The 20,099-nt window shown below is 44.7% G+C and overlaps 1 protein-coding gene across 2 annotated transcripts in view; it reads right to left on the bottom strand.

Moving 5' to 3' along the window:
• WNT3A (Wnt family member 3A) overlaps nt 1–20,099 on the bottom strand; it is a 49,889-nt gene that overhangs the window by 22,242 nt on the left and 7,548 nt on the right. Inside the window, exons 2-3 of one of the 2 annotated variants that reach the window (XM_021083340.2) lie at nt 18,226–18,270; nt 10,276–10,517 (exon numbers count right to left, since the gene is read on the bottom strand). In XM_021083340.2, coding sequence (XP_020938999.1) covers nt 10,276–10,402 — 127 coding nt within the window. In that variant the 5' untranslated portion in view covers nt 10,403–10,517; nt 18,226–18,270. The remainder of the gene's footprint in view (nt 1–10,275; nt 10,518–18,225; nt 18,271–20,099) is intronic. The other variant, XM_003123621.5, reaches the window with a different exon arrangement.

Below are 20,099 nucleotides of genomic sequence, written 5' to 3'. Positions count from 1 at the left end.
AGGTTTGGAGCTGAACGTGACAGGACCATATGTCTGAACATACAGAAAAAGGATGAAGCCTATGGGCCAGTGAGGGTGATGCTGTGCCCCAGAGGTCTCCTAGGCTGGTCTTCTATCCCTGGGGGTGAACAGAAACAGGCCAGGGCCCAGAGGATGGCATGGGTAGTTCCAAGGCATCCTCACTGGCATCTTTGCCTCTTTTCCTGCCTCCCATTCCAGGATCACCCATCTCCCACATGATCCAAGAGGAGGCTCCTAGTCTTCCTGATACTTGTCCAGACTTGGTATCATCTATAAAATCTGGGCCACCAAGTCCTGTACAAATAAGACGTTTCCAATTTCTTGTTTCCACAGAATAAAAAAGGACCCAATTAAATGATATGTTGACAGATTTTTAAAAACTTTTTGATAATAGATCACTGTGATTTTTGACACATATAACTCCGAAAAAATTCAAAGTATTGATATATACATTATATCAAAACTCTCCCTTTTATCTATTTATTTTCCTGAAAGAAGATCTTCATACTTAGATATATAAAATTTAAGAATGGGATGGATTCAATGCAGTCTCTATCAAGTTGCCAATGACATTCTTCACAGAATTGTAATGAAAAAAACTTAAAATTTGAATAGAAGCACAAAGGACCCTGAATAGCTGAAGCAATATTGAAAAAGAAAACTGGAACTGGAGAAATTAAGCTCCCTGACTTCAGTCTATACTACAAAGCTACAGTCATCAAAACAGTATGGTATTGGCACAAACACAGAAATATAGATGAGTAGAACAGGATAGAAAACCCAAAAATAAATTGAAGCATCTATGGTCAACTAATCTATGACAAAGGAGGCAAGAACATAGTGGAAGAAAGAAAGTCTCTTCAATAAGTAGTGTTAGGAAAGCTACATGGACAGCTACATGTAAAAGAACAAAATTTGGAGTTCTGAGAGTTCCTGTCATGGCTCAGTGGAAATGAATCTGACTAGTATCTACTAGGATGTGAGCTCAATCCCTGGCCTTGCTCATGGGTTAAGGATCTGGCGTTGTGAGGTGTGGTGTAGGTTGCCGACATGGCTTGGATCTGGCATTGCCATGGCTATGGCATAGGCCAGCAGCTACAGCTCTGATTCGACCCCTAGCCTGGGAACCTCCATATGCCATGGGTGTGGCCCTAAAAAGACAAAAATAAGTTGGAATTCCCATTGTGGCTCAGTGGGTTAAGAACCCAACTAGTATCCATGAGGGTGCAGGTCCAATCCCTGGTCTTGCTCCCTGGGTTAAGGATCTGGTGTTGCCACAAGCTGCTACATAGGTCACAGATGTGGCTGGGATCTGGCATTGCTGTGGCTGTGGTGTAGGCTGGCAGCTGCAGTTCCAATTCGACCCCTAGCTGGGGAAATTCCATATGTTGCAGGTGCAGCCCTAAAAAGAAAAATAAATAAATAAAATTAAAACATTCTCTAACACCATACACAAAAATAAATTCAAAATGGAATAAGGGCCTAAACATAAAGCCAGATACTATAAAACTCCTAGAGGAAAACATAGGCAGAACATTCTTTGACATAAATCACAGCAAAACCTTGTTTGATCCACCTCCTAGAGTAATGAAAATAAAATACAGAAATAAACCAATGGGACCTAATTAAATGTAAAAGCTTTTGCACAGCAAAGGAAACCATAAAAAGATGAAGACAACCCACAGAATGGGAGAAGATCTTTGCAAATGAAGTGATTGACAAGGGATTAATCTCCAAAAAATGAAAATATAGCATGGAGCTTTATAAACCCACCCAATCAAAAAATGGGCAGAAGATTTAAATAGACATTTCTCCAAAGAAGACAGACAGATGGCCAAAAACACATGAAAAGATGCTCAACATCACTAATAGAGGAATGCAAATAAAAACTATAATGAGGTATCATCTCACACCAGTCAGAATGGCTGTCATCAAAAAGTCTACAAACAATAAATGCTGGAGACGATGTTGATAGAAAAAAACCTTCTTACACTGTTGGTGGGAATGTAAACAGTACAACCACTATGGAGGACAGTATGCAAGTTCCTTCAAAAACTAAATACAGAACTACCACATGATTCACTCCTGGGAAAATCTACTCCATAGCCTATATGGGAAAAAAGAATAGATATATTTATATGTCTGACTGATTCACTTTGCTATACACCTGAAACTAATACATCATTGTAAGTAAACTATACTATGATAAAATTAAATTTAAAAAATTATGAAAAAAAAAAAACAGGATGGGCTCTGAAACTGTCTCCCCAAGATCAGGAGGAAATCAGAGGCCCCTCTTCTGCTCCCTGCTATTCAACATTGTCCCAGAGGCTACAATGAGGGCAAGAAAAAAAAAAAATAAACGGTGTCCAGATTGGAGAGAATTAAAACTGTTTCTATTAGCAAATGACATGAAAATCTTAAGGAATGCATGAAATATCTATTAGAATTGATAAACCTGCAGAAAGATTATAAAGTATGAGATCAATATTTGAAAATCAGTTGTATTGCTGTACACCAGCAATGAACAATGCAAAAATGAGATGAAAAGTCCATTTATAATAGCATCGAAAGAAAAAATGCTTAGAAATAAATCTAACAAAAGAAATATAAGATTTGGGTAGTTCCCATGGTGGCGCAGCAGAAACAAATCCGACTAGGATCCATGAGGTTTCAGGTTCAATCCCTGGCCTCACTCAGTGGGTTAAGGATCTGGCATTGTCATTAGCTGTGGTGTAGGTCACAGACATGGCTCAGATCTGGTGTTGCTGTGGCTGTGGTGTAGGCCGGCAGCTGCAGCTCCAATTAGACCCCTAGCCTTGGAATGTCTATGTGCTGCAGGTGCGGCCCTAAAAAAAGAAAAAAAATATAATTTGTACACTAAAAACTGCAAAATATCATGAGTTCCTTTGTGGTGCAGTGGGTTAAAGATCCAGCATTGTCACTGCAGTGGCTCAGGTCACTGCAGTTGCATGTTTTTGATTCCTGGCCCCAGGAATTTCCACATGCCTTGGGCTTAGCCAAAAGGGGAAAAAACAACAACAACAACAACAACAACAAAACCACGCAAAATGTCATTGAAAAACATTAAAGGCCTAAATAAATGGAAAGACATCATATGTTCATGGATCTGTAAACAAAATTGTTAAGATGGCAATATTCATCAAAGTGACCTGGAAATTCAACCCGATCCCTAAAAAACCAAGCTTTTTTTTTTTTTTTTTTGCAGAAATTGACAAGCTGATCCTAAAGTCCATATGGAAGAATAATGGGCCCCAAATAGCTAAAACAAACTTGGAAAAGTGGAACAAAATTGGAGTACTCACATTTGTCTGTTTTAAAACTTACTGCAGGGCCACAGTAATCAAGACAGTGTGACCTGGGCAAAGGACAGATGTATGAATCAATGGGATTGGAATAGAGCCCAGAAATTAAACCCATGTTTCCTTCTCTGGCTTCCAGATTGGATCTGATCCCACCAGACACAGCCTCCTCCATTACTATAATGGCAACCTTTCCAGGTGGGAAAGGCTTCTGCCTTCTTCCTGAAACCCCTGAAATTTCTTCTTACCTGGGAAAGTGGGAACCCTAATCATGCCTATAAGGCTCTGGAGCCAGGAACCCAGATGGCAACATGACCCTGTCTGGGCCCTCCTGGGCGTGAGGCAAATGATGAACATACCTCCCTGACCCACACTACCACTGACCATGGCACAGTATGGGATTTGTGTGGGTGGCAACCACACACACACACACTCTACACATTACACACATGCATATATAAGCACTTGCACACCACACATACAAATATACATGCACATGGTGAACACACAAACTTGTGCACATGCTCACAAGTGCATGCACACACATGCACATACATGCACACATACTTGTGCACATTCACACGTCTCCACATGCTCTATTTGCCACATTACCTTGTGGCCCTAACTTCCCCCCTGCATGATAGTAACCATCCCTGAAGGAGCTGCTGTGTAATTACCCTAGCCAGTATCTCTGTAAAGTTGACTGAGTGGCAATTATTCTCCCATTTTATAGATAAGGATGCTAATGCACCAGGAAGTGAACTGAATTGCTGGTTGAGGTCACATGGCATGATTGTCTCACACCCCTTCCGGTTCTTAGAGAACACAGGCCAATCTGGAGGCCTGACCATGACCACTTGATGCTGGGGAGCCCTGACTTCTTGAACAAACACCATTAGGCCCCACCTGCCCTCAATGCAATGCTCATTTGCATTCTTAGAACCTCTGCCCATATGCATGCCAGCAGTCTCAGAACCTGGTGTTTTCCTCCCAGACAGTTCTTGTTCTTTCTTCCTCTGCATTATGGCCTCTAGTTCTGAGCAAAGCTATTTGTTTCTCCCATATAAATTGACCATGTGCTGGCAGACATACATGGACTTCACAGGGCTCATGGGGAGGCTGATGGATGTAATGGTAAAGGATTCAGGACAGTGAGGAACAAGATGTGGAGGTGGGTGATGGCGAGAGAGAGAGACAGCATGGGGGATGCTATGTGATACAGGAGACAAGGTGGCATTTAGAAGGAGACTGAGGGGAGTTCCTGTCATGGCTCAGCAGAAATGAATCTTACTAGCATCCATGAGGATACAGGTTCGACCACTGGCCGCGCTCAGTAGGTTAAGGATCTGGTATTGCCCTGAGTTGTGGTGTAGGTTGCAGACACAGCTCGGATCTGGCATTTCTGTGGCTGTGGTGTAGGCCAGCAGCTACAGCTCTGATTTGACCCCTAGCCTGGGAACCTCCATATGCCATGGGTGCGGCCCTAGAAAGAAAAAGGAAAAAAAAAGGAGCCTGAGGGAAACAGGCAAGGGAACCACACAGAAGGCATAGAAAAGATCAATGACAGGGGCTCTACAAGAACAAAGATGGAGATGGAACAGTGGTCAGTGTTTTGGAAGCAGCCAAGGAGACAGTGGGGCTAGAGAGGGGCACAGGGAAGATGGAGAGGACAAGGGGAAAAGAGGCAGCAAGGACAGAGCATTTGAGAGAATAGGGTCCAAGTGAAGGAGGGGTGTGTGTGGTTGACATGGCTCTTCTGGCCCTTGGGACATTGGGAACAGCACTGAACAGTTGCAAAAGAGCTGCTTCAATCTTGGGCATCAGGGTTGCTGGGTTTGGTGGGAAGTAGATTCAGGACTCTGAAAGTATTACTGTTGGGACTTGTGATGGAGAGGAGTCATGAGTGACCCTACTTATGGGTTGCCTTTTACAACACAAGGAAGTAGGTATGTGGGAGGGATACATGGCCTTGGCCATCCTTTTGCCAGTGCCCCTTGGGACTACAGGGCCTCCAGCATATCTTTGCTAATATTATCTTCCCTACCTCTGTCCTAGTAATCTTCTTTGGCACTTCTTTCTTCTCAGGTCTTCTCTGGCCTACTCTCCCTACTGAGAGCATGACCAACTGTGCCCTCTGTGGCCATCAAATCTCTACCAGCCCATCCTGGAGTGGATGACATGTTCCTGAAGTTGCCATACCAGTGCACACCCCATCCTTCATGCTTTTTCCCAAGGTGACCTTGGCATGCCATCAAAGGGGAGGTTGATGTCCCCTACCCTAGAATCTGAGTGGCCCTTTGTAACTGCCATGACCAACAGAATGCACCATTGCAGAGCCTTTGAGGCTGGGTCTCAAAAGATGATACAATGGGGCACCAGCAAAATGGCAGAGTAGGGGGCTTTTTGCTATTGTTGTCATTCCAGCATATTAAGGAAATCTCTGCCAAAGCACTAAACTTACTATAAGCTAAAGAAACAGAGCTTCTGGAGTCACACATGACAAAGAATATAGTCATAAAAATAATTTAGAAAAGACACTAAACAAACAAGGAACAATAGCCCATAACAACAACAATAAACTCTGAAGGGGAAGAAGAATCTAATTTCCTGAGTTACCATATTATAATATTCAAAAGGTATATATTTCAACAAAAAATACTAGGCATGCAAAGAAATGAGAATATGGCTCATTCACAGGAAAAAGAAAATTAAATTAACAGAAACTATCTCTGAGAAAGCATAAATATTGGACATATTAGACAAAGACTAAATCAACTGTCTTAAATGTTCTCAGAGAGATAAGAAACCAGGATAGCAATGGCTCAGCAAAGAGAGAATATCAATAAAGGGGTAGAAATTATAAACAGCATCCAAATAAAAATTGTGGAGCTGAAAAGTACAATAACTGAAACAAAATATTCACTAGACGTTTTCAATAGCAGAGTGGAGCAGAGAGAAGAAAGAATCAGGAAAACTGAAGAGAATTCAATTGAAATTACATGCCGCAGGAACAGCCCTAGAAAAGGCAAAAAGGCAAAACCAAAAAACAGTATGAGGCACAGAAATAAAAAAGAATGAAGAAAAATGAATAGATCTGTGGGACATCATCAAATATTGCAACAAACACATTGTGGGAGTCCCAGAAGGAGAAAATAGAGAGGAAGGAGCTGAAAGAATATATTTAAAGAAATAATGGCTCAAAAGGTCAAATTTAATTTAATTAAAAAAAAACCTTGAAGATTCAAGATATTCACTAGAAGCTCAATAAACTTTAAATGGGATAAACACAAAGAGATCCACACTGAGACATTTTAATCAAACAATGAAAATATACAGAGAGAATCTTATAAGCAGAAAGATGTGATGTATAAAGGATCTTCAATAAGGCTAACAGCCAATTTCTCATTGGAAACCAATGAGGCCAGAAGGCAATTGGATGACATATTTAAAAAGCTGAAAGAAAAATGCTGTCAACCAAGAATTCTACATCTGGATAAACTATCTCAAAAATGAAGGACTAACCTAGATGAAATGAATAAACATACAAACTATCAAAACTGACTCAAGAAGAAATAGAAAATCTGAATAGACCTATAACAAGTAAAGAGATTGAGTTAGAAATTAAAAATCTCCCAATAAAGAAAAACTTCACTGGTTAGTTGTACCAAACATTTAAGGAGGAGTCAACACCCATCGTTCTTCAACTCTTATAAAAAAAATGGAAGAGGAGGAAATCCTTCCTACCTCATTCTATAAGATCAACATTATCTGATACCAAAACCATATAAAGGCATTACAAGAAAAGAAACTACAGATCCAATACCCTATTATGAATATTGATGCAAAAGTTCTCAACAAAATATTTTCAAACTAAATCCTCCAGCATATTAAAAGGATTATATGCCAATACTGAGGGGAATTTATCCCAAGAATGCAAAGATGGTTCAGTGTAAGAAAATTAGCCAATAATGTTATTCCATATTAACAGAATGAAGGCAAAATCATGTGATCATCTTATTTGATGCAAAGAGAGCATTTGATATAATCTAATACCTGTTTCATGATACAAACTCTCAACTGAACAGGAATAGAAGGGAGTTTCCTCAACCTGATAAAGGGCAGTTACAAAAACCCCACAAGTAACATCATATATTCCATGGTGAAAGACTGAAAGGTTTCTGCCTAAGATCAGGAAGAATACATGGGTACCTACTCTCACCACTCCTATTCAACATAGTACTGGAAGCCAGAGCAATTAGGCAAGAAAAAGAAATAACAGGTATCCAAATTGGAAAGGAAGAAGCAAAAATGTTTCTGTTCATAGAGGACATAATCTCATACATAAGAAATCCTAAAGAATGAACAAAAACTCTCAGAGCCATTGAAAAAATTAAGCAAAGCTGCATGATACAGGATTAAAATGCAAAAGTAAATTGTACTTCTATACATAATCAGTTAACAATCCAAAAAGGAAATTAATAAAACAATTTCATTTATAACAGCATAAAAAGAATAAAGTACTTAGGAATGCATCAATCAAAGATGTATAAGACTTGCCCACTAAAAACTACAAAACACTGCTGAAAAAAATTAAGGAAGACCTAAATAAATGGAAGCTATCTCATGTTCATAAATTCGTTCATTAATACTGTTAGGATGGCAATATTTTCCAAACTAATCTATAGATTCAGTGCCATTTCCATCAAAATCTCATCAGCCTTTTTTGCAGAAATGTAAAAAGTTATTCTAAAATTTATATGTAATTGCAAGGAAGCCCTCCAAAAAACCCAAGACAATCTTGTAAAAGAAATATAAAGCTGGAGAACTTATACTTCACAACTTTAAAATATACTACGAAACTATAGAAATCAAAATGCTGCAGTATTGGGAGAAGGATAGCATATAGACCAATGGAATGGAACTGAAAGTCCATGGAAAAATTTTTTTTCTTTTTAGGGCTGCATGCATGGCATACGGAAGTTCCCAGGCTAGGAGTCAAATTGGAGCTATGGCTGCCAGCCTACACCACAGCCACAGCAACACAGGATCCAAGTCACATCAGCGACCCACACCACAGCTCACAGCAATGCCATATCCTTGACCCACTGAGAGAGGCCAGGGATTGAACCCATGTCCTCACGGATACTAGTTGGGTTTGTTTCTGCTGTGCCACAACAAGAACTCCTCCATGGACAATTTTTGACAAGGGTACCAAGATCATTAAATGGGGGAAAGAATAGTCTTTTCAACAGATGGTGCTGAAATAAGTGGTTTCCAATTGTAAAAGAATGAAGATAGGCCCTCACAAAATTTAACTAAAAATAGATCAAAGATCTAAATGTAACAGGTAAAACTATAAAGCTCTTAGAAGAAGACACTGATGTAAATCTTTGTAATCTTAGATTAGGTAGTACTTACTTCATTATGACACCTATATAGGTAAATTGAACGTCACCAACATTTAAAACTTCTGTGCATCAAAGAACACTGTCACAGAAGTGAAAAGACAATCTATATAAGGGGGAAAATATTTGCAAATTGTATTTCTGGTAAGTGTCTATTATCTAGAATATATAAAGAACTCTGACAACTCAACAACAAAAAGACAAACAACCCAATTAAAAACTGGGCGAAGGACTTAGACATTTCTCCAACATTCACATGGCCATTAAGCCCATGAAAAGATGCTTAACATCTTTAGCCATCAGAGATGTGCACATAAAAGTCAAAATGAGACATCATTTCGCATCCACTGGGATGGTTAAAGGAAAAGACAGAGATAACAAACATTGGTAAGGATATGGAGAAATTGGAACCCTCATGTGTTGCTATTGGGAATGTAAAGTGGTGAAGCTACTGTGCAAACCAGTTTTTATGGTTACTCATAACATAGAATTACCATATGACTGGAATATTCCACTTCTAGTAGTATATCCAAAAAAAATTGAACTGAGTATAGATACTGAAATACTTGTACAAAAATGCTCACATCAGCATTATCCACAAAAGCCAAAAGGTTGGAAATAACCCAAGTGTCCATCAACAGATGGATGGATAAACAAAATTGGTCCATCTATATTATGGAATATAATTCAGCCATAAAAAGGAATAAAGTGCTGAAACATGCTATAGCTAAATCAATCTTGAAAACATGCTGTGTGAAAGAAGCCTTTCTCCCTTTTTCTTTCTCTTTTTCTTTCTCCCCATTTGCTGGAGGGCCCAGTCACTATATTTATGGGAGCCCAGGCCACATACAAGGGCCACTTGTGGGTGTTCCCACTGACAGCAGCATTAGCCATCAAACATGTAAGAGAAACAAGGACTAGCTGCAGTGGAGAGATCAGCCTGCCTACTGGGCTGCTGAACCCTGATCTGCAGGTGTTTTGTGAAAATTTGCTCTTCACTAAAAGTTAACCAACACCCAGACTTCTTCATGTTTCTCTCCTTCCCAGAATAATCCCTTGACTCCAGGATCATGGATAATTTCAGCTGTGTGCCTTTGTGGTCCCCAACCTTCTCTCTTCCTGTGTTTTTCTTTGCTTGTTTCTGTATTTTTCTCTCCAAGACGTGCCTGAAGTCCTGCAGGAAACCTGCAATGGTTAATTTCATTCCCATGGAACTGTGCAGTTGCCTTTTGGGGAAGGGGAAGCAGAAGGAATCTCTCCATGACCCTACATTCTTCCTAAGCTCCAGAAGCACCCTCCAGAATGGATGAGCATTGGAAAGGACCCACATGGGAGATGCCTATGGTAACAAGGTCTGTGCTGGATGTGTTGTTCCTATGCCTAAGCATAGGTGAGACATGGAGGCAGAAAAGGATGGAGTGGCTTGTGTCCACCCACAGTGAGGGGGAACTGGCTTAGACCCTGCTGTACCCACAGCTCTGGGCTGCCACCTCTGCCTGGAAAGTCATGACAGGTGCCATCTGTACCTTTGTCCAGCACGGGGCCAAAGATGGCCAGGCTGTTGTTGATAGTGGTGCAATTCCACCGGCGGCCACGGAACTGGTGTTGGCACTCTTGGATGCTGATCTTGATGCCCTCTGCCACGCTGGGCATGATCTCCACATAGTTCCGGCAGAAACGCAGCTGCTTGGGTACCAGGCCTGGGATACTGGCGCAGAGGATGGGCTGTGTCCCCAGGGATGAGTACTGGGGCCCAACAGCCAGGGACCTAGGGGAGGAGGACAAGGAAGGCTGGTTAGTAGGGGAGGTGCACTGCTAGAAAGCCTGTCTCTACCCTGTACCTGAGACTTTGCACAAAGCATCATGATATGCACGTGGATTGACAGAAAATAAATCAAGGAAGTGGTGGAGGCCTGCTTTCTTCTATGCAAAACTGCAGAACCCCTCCCCCCAACACTGTTGTTGAGACAGCAGCACCCTAAAACTTTTTAGGAATACAGAGAGTAGAACTCAGGAATACAGTGTTATGCTGGGTCAGCTGAGAAGGAGCTGCTGGGTTTGCGGTAGGAGGGAGGAGGACCACTTCTGGAGCAAGGTTGAGATGGGGCACAGCGTGGCTAAATCATAAGGCTGAAAATCATACCTACCATGCCAGTCAGCTTTTGGCTATTTACCCAACAGATATAAAAGAATATGTCCACAATAAGATGTGTTCAAGAATATTCACAGGGCTGTGATCATCAGAGAAAAACTTGGAAACCACCCAAGTATGCATCCATTGAAGCATGGATGAACAGTGTTTACTCATGCAGTGGAATGCTACTTGGAAATAGAGAGGTGTGGACTGCTGATGCAAGGGTAGGGATCTCCCTGGGGGAGTGCTGAGGAGAAGCATGACACAGTGTGCGTAACCACAATTCCTCTGAGACCCAGGCCAGGTACAGAGTGGATGGGGACAGAAATCAGGGCAGTTGTTTCCTCATTCATACAAGAAGATCAGCTTGACCAGAAGGTGGCATGAGACAATGTTTCTCAGGATTCACTTTGCAAAATGGCTCCCATTTGCCAAGGTGCCTATGCAATTTAAATTAAGCAAAATGACAAAATATGAAAGAAAAAGTCAGTTCCTTGGTCATACCAGTTACACATGGCCTGTGGGTACCATGTTGGATGGTTAGATATGGGACATTTCAGTCTGTCCCATATAGACAGCGGAACTGTGGAAAGTTCTACTGGATCACACTGGTTCAGGGTGATGGAGGTGTTGGTTACCCACGTATTTAATGTGTTGAAATGGATTGAATTGTGGTCATTTGACTATAAGTGATTACATCTCAACTTAAGAGGAAGAACCACCAGGTCTTCTGTGGGGCAGAGGGGAATGAGCTTTTCCAATCCCATGGTGACCTGTTGTTACATTGTCCTGCCGCTGGTCTATGTGTCTGTCTCTGTGGTGGGCTTTTGGGCTCTGCTCAATCCCTTTGTGTCTCAGTTCTTCCTTCATCCCTCCGTGGATACTCCTCATGAATGACTGTGTGGCTGCTGCTGCTTTTCAGGGCCAGCTGTGGAAGCTTGCCTCCCATCACCCATCGATATTACAAAGGCTCTTTGGGGTTTTTGGGAAGGGACTGTGAAGACCCTCAGGGTGGTAGGAGAAGACCAAGGCATGAGAGGCCCTGTGGAGCCAGGGGGACCACTGTGGGGGTGGGGTGACTCCAGGGAAACAGCATCCCGTGGCTTCTTTTTGGTCCCTAGGGATTTGCTGACCCTCTTGGAACAGAGAAGTGTAGATGCTGCCCACGTTCCCTTAGACCTTTGGCCTCATGCACGCTCTCCTCTTCCTCAGGGAGCCCCGTCTTCCTCCTTCCTCTGGGCTGTCTGGTGTGGTGTGTCCCAGGCCTAGAGTGGGACACTTCAGAGTGGTCCTTCTGCCTGGCAGGATAGTCTCTGCTTATCTGGTAGCTTGCTCTGGTGGGATCCAGGTGGAAATGTCTGTTTCCCCTTTCTTTGTTTGGTGGGGAGACCAACACACTGGCAGCTTTGTAAATGTTTCAACTGGACCCCCAGAGTTTCTTTTGTTTGGCTCTTCCTCTTCCCTGGGAAGGCTAAGCACCCCTGAGAATGTGGGACAAAGATTTCTGTGTCCCTCGGTAAGCCACATTCCTGCATTATGATGCTGACTTTTAGTAAGTCCTACTCTGAGTCTAACTCAGTTCCATCCAGCTGTGGTGAGAACAATAGGAAACAGGAACCATTGTCTCTCAGAGAAATAAACCTACCCTCTGGAAATACAAATCAGATCCTAACATCTTTCCCTGTTCATCTCCAAAATCTTCAAAGGCTGCCTAGCCTGGAGACAAAAACCCAAGCCTTTCAGCACCTGGAGATGCCTTATTGGACAACCCAGGGAGAACATTTCTTCATTGCACAGTCCTGCTAGAATCTGGATCTGTCTAGCTTATCCTCTCACCCCCTGCAGGCCTCCTGCTCCTGCCACAAGAGCCTCCCCACACACTTCCTCTGTCTCCACCCATCTATCAGCCCATGTAGGGCTTTGTCCCACACATCTCCACAGCCGCACAGAGTGCCCTCTCTCCCCCTGTAATACCCCTGGCCTCCTGTGTGATGGTCACCCTCTCCGCCTCCCCTCTGAAGCATATATGTAGTTCTGTATTTAGTTAGCTGGCTGGGAAGAGGGCAAATACTCCTTGAAGTTCTGAGCATATGGTTTCCCACTCTCATCTCATGCCCTCCTGCCCACCATTTCTGGGCATACTGTGCAGTCTTTGTTGTCTGTTTGCTCTCTTTTCCTAATCAAGTATATCTCTCAAGAGTTAAAAGTCTTTCTGGGAGTGACGATGGCACCTTGCAGTTAGGTGTTCAAGTGAAGCTAAGCCTCCTTTTCATGGTTGGCCATCCCTAGAGTCCCCATTCCTAGGAAAGGCCCAAAGCTTCCAGACCAGATTCCTGGCCTCCTAGACCCCTCCCAAGTCCATGCCCCAATATCTGACCCCACCTCCCTGGGCACACTCCCCATCATATCTGTCCTCTGCTTGAACGCCTTGATGAGCCAAAAACCAGCCATGACCTCATGTCAGATCTCATAGATGCCTCCATGCCCCTACTTGAGTCTGTATTTACAGAAGGGCATGCAGCTGAGGGGCCGGTTCATTCCCTTGCTTGTTCCTTCACTACCTGCAGAGACTGTTGAGTGCTGGGTACCTGTCCAGGCCTGACCCTCTCTAGCTTTCTCCCACATCCACCTTACAGTCTGGGACCCTGAAGTTTTCAGAAAAGTTAGCCCTCTGCTTTCACCCAGCTGTGAGGTTCTTCCTCTCTAAGAAGTATTCTGTCATTTGGGCCTTCCCCTCCTGCATCCTGTCCTGTATAAACAGCTCTGTGCTAACCTAAGTGCTTAGCTTCCTGATGGACCAGCACAGGCTGAGTAGATGGATGGGAGAATGGGAGGGAAGGTGACACTTGGACTGAGAGATGGTGTGCAGGCCAAAGTCAGCAGTCTCTGCTCTTGGGGAACACCCAGAGGCAGGGTGGGGCCTTCAGTGTGGAGAAGATCTGCCAGCTCTGCCCTTTCCAGGCTGAGGTCCAGATGTCCAGGACACAGGTGGTAGGGGGTATCCAGGGAGGTAGGCTGTGTCTAACCTGTGTGTGCCCCCTGCCACTCTCAGCCCAAAGTTTCATGGAGAAACTTCCACTTGTAAAACAGATGAAGAAACTCCCCTGGACCCCAATTCTCCTTCAGAACATTGTCACATTCACATCCTATCCAATCCATTTCAGCAATTCTATATGTCTGTACCTCCTCTCACCCTATCCTGTCCCCAGTGGCCACTCTGCCTATATTGATGCATGTGCTGATGTGGATGACTTCACCTGCCCTGGCTGGGGTCAGCTATCTGTTTCCACCATGTGGTACCTCTCACAGTGACCCCAAATGTACCCACCTCCCACCCTTGCCTGACATCATACCCTTACATCATTTGGCACTAGCAGGATGTGACCTGGAACTGGCAGCATGAGAGTTTGGGAAGACACCCTCTGTAATGAGTGGAGGGACTCGTGGGGAGGGGGCCTGAGAATTATAGCCAGGTGGTCTCGTGAAGGCAGCAGCTGGAACACAGGGCAGGAGCTGGGCTTGGAGAGAAGCAGGACTGTAGTTAAGGTCCTTCAGCAGCTTCTATGGTACCTCCCATAGCTCGGAGTCAATCTCTTACCTCCCTTGGGCTGGTCTGGCTGGTCATTCGCCAGGTTCCTTTTGCCTCAGGCCAAAAAATGGCTGCAGTGGCGAGTCCTGGAGGCCTCAGTGTGTGCCAGGCCAGAGAGGTGGCTATGATGGTCAGGCTGGTGGCTATTAATCTATATACCTTGGAGAACATAGGAGCCCTAGCAGAAGTGCCTGAGAGGCTGGCAGGTGAGGTGAAGCTGAGACCGACTGTCCTAGGTTGCCTGGGACTGAGCAGACTTCCATTTGTAAGCAGGGATAAGCTGTCACTCCTGGTGAGGCTGCTCTGATAGTCTCTGGCTCCGCTATTCCACGAGCCAGGATGTTTCACATTCACTTATTCCACTTATCCCATATAGATGGGATGTGATTTGCAAAAATAAATAAATAAATAAATAAAAAATAAATAAAATAAAAAGCTGAACTCTAGTTAATGATGAGCCCACCAAAGTGTTCAGGGGAGAGTGTACTGAGGGTGTATACAAACATGAGATGAATAATTGGTGGACAGAAGGGATGGTTAGGGATGAGATAAACATGAGTTGATTTTCTCTGTCCAAGTGCTGGATTTTTTCTGGATGTTTGAACATTTCCTAAGGGAACATTAGGGAAAGGTTTGACCTTCATAGCTCTGGTCTTGGAATCTTTTCTGGGGGGATGCTGAGTCCTGAGGTTCATGGAGTTCCCTCCTCTTCTGTTGCTAGAAGCCTTGCTCAAACTGGAGAAGGGCAAAGAGGTCCATCAGAAAGAAAATCCTCTCAGCTGATTTATTTTTATGGGATGAATGTACTTGGAGACTCAGAACAAGTGGGAAAAGAAGAGGCCACTTAATTCAGACAGAAAAACAGGATTTAGTCTCTCTTTGTCCTCACCAGTCCCATCTCTACCAGATGCCAGAGGCCAAGATTCATTCTGTATGGGGGTTGAGGTGCTCTTCCCTAGAACCCCATAGACTTCCACAGAAAGCATAAAACCTGCACCAACCTTGGCCCCTCCCCACCTCCTTTCATGTAGCCAGGCCACAGCACCAGGGAAAGTAGAGTGGGATTCCCAAGTTCACAGCTTCTCCACAGGCTTCAAGGGAGGCTGCTGAGTCAGCTCCCCCACCCCTGCCTCCTTTTGGCCCTCCTCCCAGTCAGGTCCCAGATCACCACCTCCCCAAGCAAGGCTGGAGTACCAGTGGCCAGTTTAGATGCTACTCCAGCTATTCCAGCCTCCACTAAGCTTGACTGGATCCCTCTCCCACTCCTTCTGGCTGGAATAGCTGGACTCTGGGCCCCAGGCCCCAGGGTCAACCATGTACAATCCTGTCTAAAGGTCTTGCCAGGAACCAGTGGCAGATTAGTGGGAGAGGGGTGCTGTAAACTGAAAAGTGCTGCAACTGTAGGACATATCACCTTAGTGCTCTATGCCTCCCCAAGTTCTCAGAGCACGTAAAATGCAATACACCAAATGCAACCTGGGCTCTGGTGTCAGATCTTGGAACAGAGGAAGGATGTCCATGGAGAGACTGATGAAGTCAGTCTGTGTTTGGCTGATGGCAGTGCACTAGTGTGATCTCTCATCCTGATAAGTGAGCTAGTTATGTTAGATGCAAGTGCCAGGGAAGTGGGTTGGGGCTGCAGAAACTCTCTGTAGTACAGTCAGGTCATCATCCCAGACCAAGTGTAGAAGAAAGAAACAGTTACAAGGAAACAAGCAGACTGATAAAAAGTTACAATAGGGAACAAGCTTGTGGTTCTGAACTGTGTTTTAGGTTATTTTTTATTTTTATTTTGTCTTGGCTGCAGGTACAGCATGTGGAAGTTCCCTGGCCAGAGTTTGATCTCTTGCAGCAGTTGTGACTGTGCCACAGCTGCCACAATACTGGATCTTTTAACCTGCTGCACCACAGGAGAACTTCTTGCGTGTTTCTTTATTGAGCCTACAAGGTGGGCTGAGAGCACAATGGTATTTTGTAATCTCTGCACCAACTGTCACCTGAGATAAAAGTATCTGCTTTCTCCTGGCGATAGGATCTCAGAAACTGTGAATTCTGCTGCAGTTCGTCGCCTCTATTCATAACTGAAGGTGAGTTCAACTGCAGTTAGTCTTGGGTACAAATAAAGATGTCATTTCCTTGTCCCAGGGGACTGGCATGTAGAGGGAGAGGGCTTGGGAGCATTTGTGAGGGGACACGTGATTTGAGGGGGGGCACAGAGGGCGGTTGTGCATACTTGGAAGGAGGTAGCTGCTCTCCTGTGCTCCAACCCACCACACCCAGATTCTGACATGGCCCCAAGAGTCCCCACCCTTCCATCTGAGACTGTGAACACAGACAGATCACACTAGCTATATCTATAGGACCTGTAGTGAGCAGTAGACATAAATCAGGGCCATCAACCTGAGTTAATCTAAGCACATGTTAATCTAAGCACAAAGCAGAGACTCCAGGTAGTAGCAGAAGACAGAGATAGCATCTGAGGTTGTTGCTAGTCTTGAAATGAAGGGGCCTAATTCCAGGACCAGAAAGTGGTCTTGAGGAGCTAAGAACCACCCTGGCAGACAGCACAAATACACGAGAACTGCAAGGACCAGAATTTGACAATTGGGTGAGGGTGGGAGCATATTCTTCCCTAGATTGGCCAACACTTAGGTTTTGGCCTCTAGAAACCCTGATCAGGGAAACCAGACTTCCAACCTGCACAGCTGTGAACTAAAGTACAGGTGCTGTTTGAAGCCATAAGTCTCATCATTTGTCACTGGGTGTAGACTAAATATAACCCATCTCTCTCTTCTGTCCATGCTGGCTCTTTCCACTCCAATTTGCTCAATATGGAAGGAACAGAACCTCACAGGATGGTGGTCCCTCCATGTATAGTCCAAGGGTCTGAGCCACTGACACCTTCAAGGGCTGTCATGAGGCCTTTAGACAGCTCTTCCCTTCCCTCCCCCTCCTCTGCCTGTATCCTCAGGACCACCCCTCCCCTTGTACCAGTGCCTTGCTCTTAGAGGTTGGTTACTCCTTCCTTCCAAGTCCCTGGCATCACTTCTGCCTCCATCTGCCATTAGCCACCACCTAGCTGCTTATCTGGCCCACCTGCCCCATCACCATTGCCCATGTGGCTTTGTGCCCAGGTAATGGTGATGAGTCTCTTCAAACTATACAACCTCAAGAAACACCTTGGACTCAGAAGCTGGGGCTAGAGGAAGAAACCAGACTAACATCAACAAGTTAACATGGCAGGAAGGGGTTTTGGCATCCCACTTTCCAACATGATGCTCTTAAAATGCATTAAGTACAAGCACATAAAAGGTAATATTTATGGGAGTTTTCTGGTGGCCTAGCAGTTAAGGACTCAGTGTTGTCACTGCTGTGGCTCAGGTTTGATCTGAGCCTGGGAACTTCTGCATGTCATGGGCAAAACAACAATAAGAACAACAACAACAACAACAAAATGATAACATTTATGAGTAATTATCTTGGTCAGTGTGGGCCACAACAACAAAGAGCACATATTGGGTGGCTGAAACAAAATACATTCATTTCTACAGTCTTAGAGGCTGGAAGTCTGAGATGAGGGTGCTGGCATGGTGAGGTTCTGGTTATGGGTTCGTGGTTCACATGTAGCTACCTTCTTGCTGTGTCCTCGCATGGCAGACAGAGAGCTCTAAGGTCTCTTCCTTTTATTTTAAGGACACTCTTCCCATCATGCGGGCTCTACCCTCATGACCTCATCTAACCCTAATCACCTACCTCCTAACATCATTACATTGGTGGTCAGCGCTTCAACACATAAACCTGGAGGAACATAAAGAAGAAATCCATGACAGAGAGTAAGATAAACATCTTATTAATAAACAAAACCCATATAGCCACCTCTAAATCCAAAGACACAGAACACTACAGGTCTCCTGGGTTCAATATGACCCTGTTTTCATCACAGAACTGTCATTGAGGCGTGATGTGTGTGCTGACCCATTTGTCCCCTTGATTTCTTCAGCCAACATACCAGGTGACTGGGTAAGAGCTGGGTCCTCTTAGGGTGGTCCCTGGGCCAGCAGCATGTGCACCACAGAACCTTGGAAGTAACTTAACTTACCTTTCAAGTAACTTAACTCGCACCACATAAATGCAAGTTTCCAGGCAGTGTGCCCCCTCACCCAGACCTGCTAAGTCAGAAACTCGGGGCTAGTGCACTGTTTTGACAGGCCCTGAGGGGGGTTCTCATGCTGGTGTTTGACATTCTGGGATCACTGAAAGAAAGTCCAGCTTCAATTCCTGGGACTTGGAGTCCAGAGAACCTCCTGAGGCTTCAAGTCCAAACCTTTTGGTCTGGCAGTCAGGGTTTTCCTTTGGTTTCCTACCCCAAGACTTCCAGAAGCTTCTGGTGCTGCCCTTTGAGAACACGAGTTCTGTTGCAGAAGCAAGGGAAGGTGGGCTCGCCCAGGCTCAGGAGTGGGGCCAGGATGTGAGCCCTCACCCTCCACGACCCCTTCTGTCTCTGAGGCTGGCCACTCCCCTCCCTCCCACCCTGTGTTCTAGAGCCAGCAATGAATAAGTTTACCACGGGCTGGACCCCACATCTCTGCTCCAGAGGTGGGGAGGATCCCCAAAAAAGAGTAAGGTGGGTCAGATAAGTAGAAGATGGAAGTAGCAACTTGAAAGTTCCAGAAGCATTGTGGTTCAGATGAGTGCTGGGGGTGAAAGCCCCATCATCAGGCACCCCTCATTTACCCTAGGTCCTATCTATCTGGGTCACTGTGAGGTCCTGATCTTGCCTCAGGGACACCAGGCACTTTTACCCCTCATGGATACTGCTACCACAGGATGTTCCAGCCAATGGTGAGTGACCGCAAGGGTCAGCCAGCCCTGCCCTGATGGGCAAAATCCATGTCATATGACCCCAGGGAAAGCTGAGCAGGAGAGTGTGATGCCATCCTCTGGGGGTAGTGATCATGGGGGCCTGGGAACCACAGGGGCATGAGGGGGCCCTGCCTAGCCTGCAGGGAGAGGCTTAGAGCCCAGCTTGCCTTTACTGCCCCCATTTCCTTCACTCTGCACCTGGCCACCATGATTCACCCTATGAGGAATTTATTCCATTTCCCTTCTTGCTGCCAAACCTGAGAGTGCAGGCTGGCAACCCAGGAAGCGCTCACACCCCCACCTTCAGCTGACACCTGGCTGGGAAGCTAATATTTTAACCACTTAGCTGAATGTCACATTCAGTGTCCTGAAGGCCCCTCAAAACCAGAGTGTCCCAGACTGAATGCAGCCATTCCCCCCAGATATGGTGCTCCTTATCCCTCAGGTAAAAGACCTGAGATTTTACCCTAAATTTCACCTCTGGAGAGATCCTCCTGGCAGGGCCATTCATATAGCAGAAAAGGTCATTGGCCAGGCAAGCAGATCATAGCATGCCCACACCATAGCCCTGAGTAACTGCTATGCCATCGTGGAGAAGTTTCCACAAATGCAAAATGTTTAACCAAGACAGTAAGTCTTAAAAAGTAGAACACAGTTTATTTTGTACACTGTTTTTATGATCTTGAAAAATGTGTCAGTAAAATGAGAAGAACTTTTAGTGAGGGAAATGCCTGTATTAAATTGGTAAGATGAACTTTTTTTCC

The sequence above is a fragment of the Sus scrofa genome, chromosome 2 (genome assembly GCF_054392235.1).
Source record: "Sus scrofa isolate SSC_HxYL_T2T_F1_AM1 chromosome 2, Sscrofa_HxYL_maternal_Yorkshire_Landrace_v2.0, whole genome shotgun sequence".
Taxonomy (NCBI): domain Eukaryota; kingdom Metazoa; phylum Chordata; class Mammalia; order Artiodactyla; family Suidae; genus Sus; species Sus scrofa.
This window is presented reverse-complemented; position numbering and strand designations above follow the sequence as displayed.